This window comes from Podarcis filfolensis, assembly GCF_964270895.1.
Source record: "Podarcis filfolensis genome assembly, chromosome: 13".
Taxonomy (NCBI): domain Eukaryota; kingdom Metazoa; phylum Chordata; class Lepidosauria; order Squamata; family Lacertidae; genus Podarcis; species Podarcis filfolensis.
The window spans coordinates 29,747,644-29,761,899 of record NC_139615.1 but is presented as its reverse complement, the minus strand read 5'-3'; the positions used below and the strand labels follow the sequence as shown (position 1 = coordinate 29,761,899).

Here is a 14,256-nt window from a genome sequence, read left to right as displayed (position 1 = left end):
GTGAAAGTAGCCGAAATAATTCAAGACCAAATCAGCCGGCTCCAGTTAAAGCTGCAGTTGGAGCCCTCCTACCCCCACAAATATCAGGCTTTACTGTCCACCTTCTACTTGACATTTAGTACCACCTGCTTTTTCGCTCCAGTTGGGGCTGTGATGTACTGGTGATCTCTCCTGGCAATTAAAGTGTAACAGAGCATCTGTGCGTCAGGCTGCAGCTCTAGGTGCAAGGTCTTGAAGTATCACACTTCTGCGGCGACACATGCTCACATACAAATCTCTGTGTTAAAAGGCGATGAGGGACACGTAGAAGCTTGCCAACACCTCCCTACTCTCCATTACCTGTTGAAAGAGTCATCAATCAAATCCCTCTTGGCTTTTTTGGAGGCGGCAATGACGGAGCCCAGTGCCAGGCCCTCAGGGTCCAGAATACGAGCTCGCTTCACTGCAGAGAGACAAAGGCTGCATTCAGATGTGGGGAATATTGGGTTAAGTCTTCCCTGTGGCTTTGGGACTGATAAACCACCCCGCAGCACTAGAACCAGAGAACTCTAGAGCTGGAAGGGATCCCCGATACTCATCTAGTCCAACCCCGCACAATACAAAAATCGCAACTACATAATCCCTAACAGAAGGTCACACAACCTCTGTTTAAAAACTTCCAGTGAAGGAAAGTTTATCACATTCTGAAACAGTCTGTTCTACTGTTGAATTATTGCCACAGAAGTTCTTCCTAATGCTTAACGGGAGTTTCCTTTCCTGCAATTTGAATCCACTGCTCTGGGTCCTACCCTCTGTAGCAGCAGAAAACAAGCAAGGTCCATCTTCACATATTTGAAGATGGCTGTGATATCACCTTCTCAAACTTCCTTTTCTACAGGCTAAACATACCTAAATTTCATTCAGATCACTGGACACTGTCACTACGCACTTTCTGCATATGCGGGCTTCTGTTCCTCTACGAGTCCCACATGAAAACAGCAGGAAAGAACTGCTGTATACTGCTCTAAATCTCTTCATTTTTTTACAGAAGTTGTGTGAAGCTCAAGTATACTGCAAAAATTAACACTTGGGGAACTGTTGGGGAAAGAAAACAAACTGCTGGGTGAGTGCAGCTGCAACAACAACATTTCAGACTGTCTTCCAGGCGGCTTCTCCAGCTCCGAGGTTCAGAGAGGAAGCGGAAGCAACCAGGATACAAAAGCCCCCATTCTTGGCTCATCCTCACCTGGATCATCAATGGGGACCACCTCAATGCCTCTTGGCTCTTCCTCTGACCGGAGCCGTTTTGTTCCCTTGCGTGAGGCTGGCTGCTCCCTGAAACATGGAAAGAGTAGGGAGTTATGAGACGCCTTCGCTCCCCCGTCCCATCCACGTCCTCCAAAATAAACCTTAGAAATGTCACATTAGGCATACTGCTCACCAAAATCTAAACAACATGGACAGCTGGAAAGGAACTCCCAGGAACTCTGGGATTTACTTCTCTGGGATCTCCACCAACGCTCCTGCTGCTGAATCCAGCTCTGTTAGGTGGAGGTTAAAGTGTCCTTGGAGGCTGGGAGTGTTTTTTAATTACCTGTTACTGTTGCAGGATTGAGATCCTTTGAACATAGCTGCGAATGCATTGCTAATCTCAAGGCTGGATTACTGCAATGAACTCTGTGTGGGGCTGCCCTTGAGGTTGGTCCGGAGGCTGCAGCTGGTGAAGAATATGGTGGCTAGGTTGCTTGTGGGGAGAAACTACTGCCAACACATAATACACCTCGCTTGTGCGATTTGCACTGGCTGCTGATCCTCCACTGGGTCAAGATGGTTTTGGTACTAACACGTAAAGCCCTGTACATCTTAAGACGAGGGACCTTGAGAGAATACTGCATCCCTTGTTTACCCAGTGGGCCACTGCGTTCTGCCGGAGAGCTTCTCCTTCCAGCTCCAAGGTTATCAGAAGCCTGCTCCACAGTAACTTTTGGTGTGGCTGTTCTGTGGAGCAGCATCACTGCTGAGATATGACAGGTCCCCACAATCAGCACTTTCCAGAAATAACTGAAGACCATTTTGTTCCAACTAGTTGTCCAGGCCGGAGGAGTAGGTCTCTGAAGTAGGTGTCCCCCTTTTTGTGTTGTTTTAAAACTCATCTTCTGCTGTCTGTTGTGCTGTTTTGTAACTGATCTTATTACACGCTGCATATGATGAGTGTCAAACCTGAGAGAACCAAATGTTTACCAGCTGCGCCACTGCACGATGTTTAATCCTCTTCAGAGGTAAGGCAGCCTTAAAAATGAAATAATGAAGTAATGCATAGAGCGGCTAAGTCTCACTGACCAAATTAAGGAGATGTCTCTAAACAGACAGCACTCCCCTGCTATATTTTCAATTTAACTGAAAATATTTATACCTCACCTTTACTTGTAAAAAACAACAACCCAGAGGCAGCTCAAAACACAATACACAATAATACCAAAACCAAACATAACAATATAGCAGCAGATGAAGACAGTTGGGAACAGCAGCAATCCCACTGATCCTTGACCACAGCATGATTTAATAGCTGGATGCATTTCATCAGAACTAAAATCCTACTTTGATCTCAGCTGCAACATCATGGGAGGCGATGAAGGTGATTCTAAGAAGGATTTGTGTAAGTGAGGCAACAGGGATTAAGCAAGAGAGTGCAATGGAAAGAGAGTACGTAGAAACAGTGATTTTTTAAAAGAAACCTAGAGCAGCAGCACAAGAGAAATAGAGGACGGTATGTGCAGTCCACCAAAATATCATGACAATATGCGGAAGGACTTTTTGGGCTAAAACATAGGAATGTGACTTCATCTTCTAGAGCAGTGCAGTTGGTATGTTGAAAGATGTACATGTGGGATGTAAAATTTAAAAATTAATTTTTTTAAAATGCATTTATTTTAAAAGGACTTCACCTTTCGTCATCACTGTCGCTGCTGTCACTCTCCCCCGTGTCAGAACCCTTCCCCTCAGCTGCACCTGTAGGACCTTCAGGCTTTGGGCCTACCTCGAGTGTCGTCTCGAGTGCAGCACCAGACCGGGGCTGCGTCTTTTTCCTCTTTGTATTTTTGGAGGCTGTATAAGAGAAAACCACAGTCAGGGTGAGAAAATCTCTCCCTCGCCTTCCATCAGTCACCCTGAACTAACTGGCCTGGGGCAAACGTGATGGGGGGGGAGGGAACGAAGAAGGAGGCTCAGCCCCAGAGAGTCAAGATTCACATACACGGACAGTGGCAGAGTTTCATGCTCCAGTACCGGGGGGGTGGAGAGCAGGTGGGGGCAGGGCTGGCGTGCGTCGTGGGGGCGGGGTGTGCCGCCCACAGGGGCATGGCACGCATCCTGGGGGCATGGCGTGCCGCCTGCGGGGGTGGGGCACGCAGCGCATAGGGGGGAAGCTGAAATGGCACCTTGCCGGCATTGCGTTGCCTCGGGCGGTGCGCTCCCCCCGCACTCCTTTCTCCACCAATGTACATAGATGCCAAGCTTGGTATACGAAATCCCTTCATATATGGTGAGAGAGTGAAAAACCAACAGCTTATCAGCAGTCTATAGTCACAGGATTTTCTGCAATAGCAAATCAGTCTTCAATCCTGGATTCAATATTAGCTGTTCTGGTTACGGAAGGCAATGTAAATCCTACCACTGTTCAAGAAGTTGCTGACTCTGCTGTCACCCCTGAAATCAGCAGACACTGGAAGTCTGCATGTAGTCGCTCGAGGACGGATAGATTTTGTCATCCTTCAGGCTCAAATATGTGGCTTACCTGGGGGAGGTTCTGCCCGGTTCTGGGACAGGACTTGTGCCTGCCTAATCTCTAGTGCCTCGTCAGCATCATCGTCAATCCCAGCAAACGCTTCCTGGCCAGCAGAAAACACAAAAATCAAGGGCACAGCTGGAAGCATCCCTTGCCCAAACAAGGTGCTGCTTCCTGGAATAGCTAGCTGCCTACTCTAGCTGCAGGGCACCCATCTGGAAAGCTGAGCCAATCTAACATGACACCCCAACCATGATGCTCTTAGCGTTCCCACGAGACCAAGGGGTGGGGAAGCTGCCACCCTCTGGATGTTACTGTTGAACTCCCAACTCCCATCAGCCCCATCAAGCTCAGCCAGTTGTCAGGGATCTATGGGAGCTGCAGTTCAGCAACACTGGGCAGGGCCAGAGGTCACCCAGTCCTGAGCTATGCCGTCATTGGTCATGGAGGAGGCCAAAGAACCATATCAGGAGATGCTCACCTTGCCAAACCACAGACTTGCTTGATGTTCCTGCCGCTCCTCCTTGCTCTCTAGCGCCACCAAAAGTGGGTTCTCTGCCTCGGCGCTCTCCTCTTCCTCTTTCTCGGCAACCCTGTAAACACATTGGCCAGAACTCCAGCAGAGCTCGAAGCACTGGAAACACAGCAGACCCACCTGTAGCCCACCGGAGATGGGTGGGAGGGAGATTGGACTCGCAGGTGTATTCCTACTGCTGTTGGAGGACTAGGAATTCCCACTTGGGAAGGATAATGAAATCCCTCCTAAGAGGCATATTGAGGGTTAACGGGCGACTGAAGAATATCTGCCCACAACCGATTGCCTTGAGTATTTGGGGGGGGAAGGTTGTAGCTCATTGACAAGAGCTTTTGACTTGCACGCAAAAGGTTCCAGGTTCAGTCCCTGGCATCGGCAGGTGGGGATGGGATGTCCCCTGCTTGAAATCCTATAGAGCTGCTGCCAGTCAGTGTAGACAGTACTGAGCTAGATGGAGCAATGGTCTGACACTGTTTAAAGCAGCTTTAAAAACAAAACAAAACCAAAACAATTCCTTTATCTCCAGGGATGGGAGCAGAATAAAGGCAAGCTGGGCTTTCTAGGTCAGGGTTTTTATGGTGTCTTTCCCCCCCGTTTCTAGCAACTGTTCTAGAAAGCAGACCCTCAAGGTAATAACTTCACCTGACTGTCCAGCCCCCCAGCTCCTACCCCCTTTCTCTTTCTCCCTCTCCGAGTTCAGATCCTTCTTTTCCACAGAAGGGGGATACATGATCTTCCAGTACATTGCATTCACATTCAACAAATGATGTTGCGGAAAGGAAGTGGCAGTTGGGAGGTGACAGCTGGCAGTTGACAGTTACTTGGTTATTTCAAATACAGTGGTACCTCAGGTTACATACGCTTCAGGTTACATACGCTTCAGGTTACACACTCCGCTAACCCAGAAATAGTGCTTCAGGTTAAGAACTTTGCTTCAGGATAAGAACAGAAATCGGGCTCCGGCGGCACGGTGGCAGTGGGAGGCCCCATTAGCTAAAGTGGTGCTTCAGGTTAAGAACAGTTTCGGGTTAAGAACGGACCTCCAGAACGAATTAAGTACTTAACCCGAGGTACCACTGTAGTTCTATCTTGACTGAGAAGGTGAGAGGAATTCATGCAGACGCCTGCTTGGAGGAGCTTGTAAACAACACTTACTGTTCAGATGTTGCCAACCTGACAAGTAGAGTTTTATCTTCAACTATTTGTGTGAGGCATTTAAAAAAATAAAATCACAAATAGATAACAGTTTGGCTTTCGAGGTCAGCAATTTTGTGGTGTCTTTTCCTCCCTGTTTCTAGCAATCGTTCTAGAAAGCAGATCCTCAAGGTAATAATTCCACCTGATTTTCCAGCCCCCCAGGTTCCTGCTTTCTCTCTCTCTCTCTCTCCATTCGGATCTTTCTTTTCCACAGAAGGAGGAGCCATGATCTTGCAGTAATTTTCACCCCCAGGTTTAGTGCTGCTCAGGTGAGGAGACACCTCTCCGCCTCCCTCCAGAACGTCAAGCCAACCTCATTCCTGGAGCCAACCCATCTTGCATCCTCCCACCCCCTTGAGTACCTCAGCTGTGGGGCCTGGGCCCGCTTCATCTGCCTTGACCGCTCCTCAACCTCCGCCATCTCCTCCTCGTCCAGCTCGCTGGCCAGAGACATGTCGTCGTCGGAGTCTCCCCCTTCCGAAAGTGAGAGGTCGTCGTCTGCACCTGCTGCTGTCGCCACGAAGGTATCTGCTGCCGCCATGTCTCCCTTGAAAACCTCATTCAGCAACTAGAAGTGGAAGAGGCACAGGTGTGTGTATGGGATGTTTCAAAGGAAGGCGGGACCGTCTTAGAGGGCAGTTCTCCTTACCGCTGGGAGCTGCCGCCACTCTTCCGAGTTGCTCACCCTACGCAGACAGTGTAGTGCAATGGTTAGAGTGTCAGACTAAGATGTGGGAGACAAGGGTTTGAACCTCCACTCAGGTGATCTTGGGCCCCAGGGCTGTTGAGACGATATTTTATTTTTTTGGAAGGGTGAAAAAGAACCATGCGTACAACTTGGAGCTCCTTGGTGGCGTATAAATGTACTAAATGGACAAATATAAATGATAGAAGTTCTCCTTGTTTATTAAGGCGTTTTTATACTGCCCTTCATTGCAACAGGCACAGGGCCATGTGCAACAAAACAAGACGCTACAAAACAGAATCATTAGCATAGCAAAATCATTAAAAACATAGCAAAATCATTAAAACTTAAGACCCAAGTATCTGAAGGATCCATCCTTACAGACCCTTTTGTGTGTTATAAATGTGGGTGAGGGACCCTTGGTAGTCCCACCGCCCTCAGAAGTGGGCATTCTCCATGGCAGCTCCTAAATTATGGACTTCCCTCCAAGCACATGGGTGGGTCAAGGATCATATGGGTTCAACAGGATATGTGAATTAGAAGGAACTTGTATCATACTTAGAACTGGCTTTACTCATCTCACCTCTAGAAGCTTGAGGAAAGAGGTGTGTCTCCACCCGCTGCCAAAACAAAGACACTGTAAAGGCACATGACAGCTGTGGAGCCACCACCAAAAAGGCTCTTCCACAGGCCCCCGCGCTGCCCACCTTCTTCAGAGCAGGAGCCACCGAGTGGGCCTCACCTACCAGTAACAATGAACAGGCCATCACTCATTCTGGCTGGGGGGCAATGGCAGGCAAACAATATCTGGAGGGCATCAGGTGGTGGAAAGATGGACTAAGACGGATCCTCCAGGGCCCGCACTTTGAATGCATGTTTGCAACGCTTCCTGCTTACCTGACTTTTGCTGATGGCCCGGAGGGAAAACATGCCGGTGTCACCGTCATCGGCAACAGAAACGCCGGGAAGATCCATCTTGAGCTCGACGCGCTCTCGCTGCCGCCGTCGCTCACGCAGGATCTTGCGTTTCTTCCTGGTGTTGGCGAAGAAAAAGATGGTGACGTGGTGGATGGAGACCATTGGAATGGCTGGGACGGAAGGCAGAGGGCCCAAACAAAAGTTGGAGCAGGAGCCAATGGCAGGCAGAGCCAACTAATGCTACTTTCATCCCCTGCTGTGTCCATAGAATCACAGAAATGTAGAGTGGGATGGGACCCATAGGATCATCTAGTCTCACCCCCTGCAATGCAGGAATTTGCAGCTGTCCCCTTTGAGGATTGAACCTGCAACCTTGGTGTTATCAGCACCACGCTCTAACCAAGTGAGCTATCCAGGCTGACAAGGAGTTCTAAAACGGCAACAGTGAGAAAGAGAAAGATGGCCCGCCCCCTGGGCCAACATTCAAAATTCCCCAGGCGCACTTGGCAATTGGCTATCAGTCACTTGTGAACAAGTGAAGATGCCTGGGCGCCATGATGGCGCCTGATGTCTCCACCATTTGGAGGTGCATGCCTGAGGACACTTGGATCTTGATTGTTTTCACACAGTAGCAACACATGCTACTGCTCTCACACTGCTCTCCGGTGGCCTGTGCATGAGCGGCATCTCTTCCGTTCCAGGCTTCCCACAGCCCCTGCCCACCTGTCAACCAGCTTCCCCTAGAAGTTCTGGAACGCCACGCGGTCCCTCCTTGCAGCCCTTTGTCATCAGGCACAAATGGAGCTGGCAATTTGGGGCTGCAAAAACCACCCACCTCTTCAGTTCGGCCATCTCTTGGGCCTTGAGTTCTGCCAGTTTGAGCTCCAGCTCCTCCTCCTCCTCTTTCTCATCTGGCTCCTCTCTGCTCGGGGTCTCTGGACTCGTCCGCTCAGGCTGCGGTTCATCCTCCCCTTCGCCCTCCTCACCAGAGCTCAAGCTGAAAACAGGGAAAAGAGGCTTTGCAAATCCAGCCCACTTTCTTTCCCCAGCCTATATAGCTGGCTGCCCTGTAAGCAGAAGGTCACCAGCCCCCTCCCCGCCCCTCTTACTTGATATCTATTTCCTTGGCTTGCTCTTTCAGCTTCTTGACAAGGAAGCGCCTCAGCCTCGTCCTCCAGTTCAGCAGGCCCCTGAGCAACGCAAAGAAGACGACAGTCAGACTCTATGCCAGCCCACCTGTTTTCTGGCACAGTCAATGGTGATCGCAGGGCCTTGACCAGTAGCTACTACGGAGCTGGGACTTTCAGTGAGGGATTTAGAAAGTTCCCTCTGCTTACTTCTGTCCCAGTTTCCAGGGCTGGGTGTGCGTTTGTGCCACGATTCAGCCGGAGTACAGGAGCAGTTCATAATGGGAACTGGGTGCATCATTCAATTTAGATTTTCCAAAACAGTTTCTAGCCTTTATGAGTGTGAACTGGAAATATGTGGGCAATGCCTGGCAAACTAGATGGGTGGTGATCTAGCATAGCTGCTTGCATGCTCTTGCTGCCCATAGTTTCAGGGGGCCTGAGTGAAGCTGCTTCTGTGACTGGGACATGAAAGGTGCCATAATATACAGTTACTGACTCACACTTGCACGCCTGGAAGGGTGAACCTGCTCAGGTAGCAAGTGGGTGTGGCTTAGCAGGCTCTCAGCTGGTTCTGCCCCCCCCCACTCCTCTCAGCTTACTGGAACAAGCAAGAAGCCATGGCTCTCTGAAGGGAACTGAATCTCTCTGAAATGAGATTTTAAAGTCTGCATCTTTGCTAACTCAGAGATTGTTTAGAACCTTTTTTCATCTTCACTGCACTGCCAGTGGACGGAGACATGTAACACTGAGAAACTATTGTGAGTAAAACACTCACTTATTTGCAAAGTCAAGTGTCTGTTATTTATTCTAGCCTAAGTTTTCTCGTGGGGAACATTTGCTTAAATGTGGATGAAGGCAGATGCAAATCTAACCGAGTTTTAATGTGCTTTGGAGCAACTGCCATTGAGTTTCACTCTTCTACTGGCAAGTAGGAATCTCTTCAAAACCTCTTTCTTACAACAAAAGGTGGGCTTTTTTCCTCCATTCCCTACACCCCAAGTCCTACCCTTAAAGGAGGAACATACCGGAGCTCCTTACGGCCCAGAACACGGATGTCCCGGCAACAGTGACGCACTTCCTCAGTGGTAGCGCTGTGGCGTTCCAGCTCTTCGCTGTCGAAGACAATCTAGGAACAGCAAGGGGATGAGAGAGGCACCGATTGCTTTATCCATCCAAAGGGCTTTGCCCTATGTTAATGAGCCTCCTCAGTAGAACCTGCTTACCCTGCACAGGAAGACCAAACTGAAGCCATACTAAGATATCATAAGCAACAGCAGGATTGGAGCACCTTTCAGGTTCTGGCAGCTAGTAACCCCTCCAACTCAAAACCTCCAGGTTCTCCAGTGTCTAATGCTGCTACCACCCTCCTGATGAACCAGCCACTGCCGCCAACATTCAGCCCCCCCCACCCCACGCTATGCAACTCTCTGGTCACGGCCACCTGTGTGCTCACCTCACTGGCCTTTGCCAGGAAGTCCACAGGGTTGGGGGCCTTCAGGAAGTCCGTCAGTGTGCAGCGGTTATAAAGAATTGTGGTGCCATCTTCGTACCCTTCTGCCTAGTTGGAAGGAACAGCAGATAAAAATGAGGAGAAAAGCCATGAGACTATGGAGCAGAGACTTGGGCTAGTCATGCGCCTCCATGCCACTCACCTCAACCTCTTTTTTCTCTTGACTTTCCTGGTGCCAAGGATTTTATTTATCTTTTATATATAATTTTTATTAAATTTTGTTTTACAATTTAGAATACTCATTTAAACAAAAAATATCAATGACTTTCCTTCTTCTCTTTCCATGGTTCATTTTTCATATCAAAAAATGCCTGCGTATTTTACACAAACTAAACCATTCAGTATTCCATTATTACATCCATCAAAACTTATTTACACTCTTGAATTTATCTTAATGCTGCCAACCTTTTCAAGTGTACACAATTTCCCCCCATATATTCAATAAACATTTTCCAATCTTCTCTAAATGTATGTTCTTCTTGTTTTTTTTTTATTCTATATGTTAAGTCTGCAAGCAGAGCATATTCTGTCAACTTAAGTTGCAATTCTTCTTTGGTTGGGACCTCACTCGTTTTCCACTTTGGGGCTAACAAAACACGGGCTGCAGTAGTGGCATACATAAATAACCTTTTCTGACACCTGGGAATTTCTGTCTGAAATATCCCCAACAAAAAGGATTCTGGTTTTGTTTTTTGGGAAAAGTACTTTTAAGCATTTTTTTCAATTCATTATGGATCATTTCCCAATACTCTTTTACCCTTTAACAGGTCCACCACAGGTGCCAAGGATTTTAACAGAACCTTGCTGGATGAGGCCACTGACCCATCTAGTCCAGCAACCTGTTCTCAGCATCCAATTGTACGCCTGTGAGAAGCATACAATCGGGAACTGAGCACAACAGCACCATCCCCTCCTACTGTTCCCAGAAAATGGAATTCAGAGGCATAACTGCCCCTTGACTTTGGCAGTAGAGCATAACCCTATATCCTCCATGATTTTGTCCAATCCTCTTTTAAACCCAGCCAAGCTGCTGGCCATCACTGCCTCTTGTGGGAGTTAAGTTCCATAGCTTAACTATGGATTTTTTTTGTTCCCACTGATGCCTCAAAGCCACAGGTTAGCACCGTGCCCAAGCAAAAGCGTGGAAATTTGAAGTCAGTATCCAAAGTAGAAATCTAAAGCAAGACGGACAGACTTCGTAAGCAATCCACGCTAGGGCTGGGTGATATATCATCCCAAACCAGTTGGAAGTCGATATTGTGATACTAGCTTTATAAATTTTGACCTGACAATATATATCAAATCACAATGTGTATATGCGTGCTGTGCTGTGCAAAAATCACAATGTGGGAAAAACCGTGAGGCTGGCCAATACTACTCTTGATTCCTGCGACCCCCGTTAACTGCTGGCCCCGTTCTCCCCTGTCTCCTGTGGGGGGCAGCGAATCACAAGAGCAGGCTCCAGCAAAATTCACTATGCAGGAAAAGCCGCGAAGCCAGCCAATGCCTCTGCATGGCTCCATCCTAATTTCAGACATTGCAATATATCAATATACTGCGATGCTGCAAACCAGATATTGCCCAGCCTTACTCCACTTCCTTTGCAGCTCCTTATCCTTTCAAGATCAGAGAAGAGCATTTCTGGAGCAAAATCAGAGAAGGCAAGGTGGTGGAGAAAGGTCCTTTGGAGGCAGTGTTTTGGCCAGTTAGCTATTTCAAAATGAAGATAAACTGATCTCCTTAAGGTTTGCTTGTCCACTAACCTTGGGCTTCTTCTGGGACACCAGCTCAGTGACGGATTTGGCTTGCACCTCCACTTCCTTGAAGGCGAACTTGGGGTCGAAGAACTTGTTGTCGATTTTATCTGGGGCCAAATAGCCTGGAGGGGGAAAGTGGTAGCAGAAGAGAAAATGAGTTTACAGTCGTACCTTGGTTGTCAAACGCCTTGGTACTCATCCATTTTAACTCCCAAACGCCGCAAACCCTGAAGTGAGTGTTCCAGTTTGTGAATGTTCTTTGGAAGCCAAACATCCAAGGCGGCTTCTGATTGGCTGCATGAGCTTCCTGCAGCCAATCGGAAGCTGCGCCTTGGTTTCTGAATGTTTTGGAGGTCGAACAGACTTCCGGAATGGATTGCGTTCGACCTCCCGAATACCACTATATATTGATTTCTAGGTATTAGTAACTTTGTATTAACCTAACACGATTATATGCAACTGCGCATTTTTGCAGTATTTAAAAAGTTGTCTGTTGTCACTTCGGTTTTCTGTATATACCGCTTAGATGTTTTTAACGTATTAAGCAATACAGAAATGGAATGATCCATCAATCAATCAATGCAGTTTACGAGGCTAAAGCCATGATGCTACCAAGCCTCCCGCTGCTCATCTTGTTCTGGGTCCGCCTTGTGCCCACTTCCCCCTCTCTGTGGACTCACCCTGGCAGACCACAAAGATCTCGGCAGACTCGTTACGCGAGGCCTGGGGCTTGGTGGCCTGGACCTTGCGGAACAGCTGCTGGAAGATCCACAGGAGGGGCTGGTAGTCCCGGGAACGGAAGACTTTGCTGATGAACCAGCCGCCCTTGGCCAAGAAGTCGCAGGCCAGCTTCAGCGCCGACAGCGTGAGGTTCGCTAAAGGGAGAGCAGAGGGGGAAAGGGAATGAGACGGTGCCAGGGAAATGGGAGGCAAGGGCTGCCGACTTGGCATTTAGCCGAATCCACCAGCACGTTTATGCACAAAAACACCCACCCCCCGCAATCATTAGCAACATATGGATAACAATACTTGTGTACCTTACAGGATTGATGTACAGATTGCAAGACAAATTTATTTTAAGCACCCTTTGAAAGCGCCATGCGGGGGCTTAGCATTCAGCTGGCCAATAATAAATCTTTAAAAGCAGCCCCAAATACAATCATTATTAACTTGCTTTCTAAACTTCATGCATTAAGAGTCTTGTACTCTACCGACTGAGCCACCCTTCATCCGACGACCACACGGCAGCACACAGCGATGAATAAAGTCATACACGGTCTCCAGTTTTCTACAGAGCCCCATAACCTCACTTCCAAATGACTGAATAGACAAATGCCCCTTTAGACGGCAGCCAAAAAAAGGACAGTGCTGACAGGGAGGGGGCAACCAGTGTAGTGGGGGGAGTTCCAAAACTGCAGTAGTCTAACCTGGAAGCAGCCAGAGCATGGGTTTAAAACTACTGCAAGATTAAAAGGCCCATGCTCTGGCACACCCCTTATGCTCTGATGCAGGCCTCTCTTTCTCAATGGCCAAGATCAGGGGAAGGAAGGGCAGCACAAGAATGTGACTTTACAGTCCCATCTGAGGCTGAGCTCTCACTGGTGTCAAATGCAGGGACACAACTCCACCATGTATTATACGATTTGATGGCTACATGTGTATATCACTTTCTTTGCAGCAGATGGACGATGTGGCCAAGGGGGTTCTTGCCAAATTGACACTACATGCACGCTGGGACTCGCACAGCCGGTCCTGTGCGCACAAGAATCATTGCTGCTCCTGTACCCCACAGTGATTGACAGGCCGGACGCTCTATGCACGCGACTCTGGATATGCAGCTCAGCCACCCGCTTCTCCTTCAGGAGACAGAGCCCACGTGCTGCCGGCGAGAAGACCGCCTGCTCCCTTCCAGCACCCCTAGAAGGAAAGCCCCACACCTTGGGAAAATGCATCATGTACCCAGCTGGCTCCCATGTTGGGAGCCCCATCGTTCAGCACAACATCCACTTTCCACGTCTTCAGCTCCTTGCGTAGGGCCTGAGGGGGGGGGGCGGGGAGAGAAAAAGAGATTGAATTCAGGGCAATACCTAGCTGAGTATAACGCAAAGAAGTACGTGACAGAATTCACCAAGGACAAAACATCTCTGCCTCATTGCAGAGGGCAGGATGTCATTGGGAAAGAAAGGCTCCTAGCCACAGTTGCCAGGTGGGAAGAGGGCTATTGTACCCAGATCCTGTTTGCAGGGTTCCCATGAGCATCTGGTTGGCCACTATGAGAACAGGATGCTGGACTAGATGGGCCGTGGGCCTGAAAAAGCTGGGCTTTTCTTCTACTATGTTCTTGGTGTACATGAGAGAGCAACAGAGGGTGAGGTAGAGAGAGCAGACAAGAACACAGAAGAGTCTCAATCTGCTTTATTAACTTGGCATTTTGTTCTGGTGTTTTTACACCTTGTTGCATTTTATGCTTTTATCTCCATTTTTAAATGCTACCTGCCCTGGGATTTATTCACTGAAAAACAAATGAGCATGAAATCCAGTATGTAAATTCTCCAAACAAAAAGATGAGAGATGAGGATGGCAAAGGCAGGTGAGACGGAAGACTAAAATTAGCTGCGCAGGGAATCAGGGCGCGGGTAGCGGAAAAAGAGAGCAAGTTACCTGGCGACACTTCTCCGTGGTGATGTCTTCCTGCATCGTTACCACATTGGGAATGGGCTTTATGGGAACCAGGTCAACCCCTGAAATCAAAGAAACAGGA

At 48.5% G+C, this 14,256-nt stretch overlaps 1 protein-coding gene across 2 annotated transcripts in view; it reads right to left on the bottom strand.

Moving 5' to 3' along the window:
* Window positions 1-14,256, bottom strand: part of FTSJ3 (FtsJ RNA 2'-O-methyltransferase 3) — a 40,014-nt gene that overhangs the window by 18,066 nt on the left and 7,692 nt on the right. For both annotated transcript variants that reach the window (XM_083582737.1, XM_083582738.1), the window contains exons 4-18: window positions 14,157-14,236; window positions 13,433-13,532; window positions 12,176-12,370; window positions 11,502-11,617; window positions 9,682-9,786; window positions 9,254-9,354; window positions 8,208-8,288; window positions 7,934-8,095; window positions 7,078-7,213; window positions 5,858-6,063; window positions 4,245-4,356; window positions 3,773-3,866; window positions 2,925-3,084; window positions 1,226-1,314; window positions 340-442 (exon numbers count right to left, since the gene is read on the bottom strand). In XM_083582737.1, coding sequence (XP_083438863.1) covers window positions 340-442; window positions 1,226-1,314; window positions 2,925-3,084; window positions 3,773-3,866; window positions 4,245-4,356; window positions 5,858-6,063; window positions 7,078-7,213; window positions 7,934-8,095; window positions 8,208-8,288; window positions 9,254-9,354; window positions 9,682-9,786; window positions 11,502-11,617; window positions 12,176-12,370; window positions 13,433-13,532; window positions 14,157-14,236 — 1,840 coding nt within the window. The remainder of the gene's footprint in view (window positions 1-339; window positions 443-1,225; window positions 1,315-2,924; window positions 3,085-3,772; window positions 3,867-4,244; window positions 4,357-5,857; window positions 6,064-7,077; window positions 7,214-7,933; window positions 8,096-8,207; window positions 8,289-9,253; window positions 9,355-9,681; window positions 9,787-11,501; window positions 11,618-12,175; window positions 12,371-13,432; window positions 13,533-14,156; window positions 14,237-14,256) is intronic.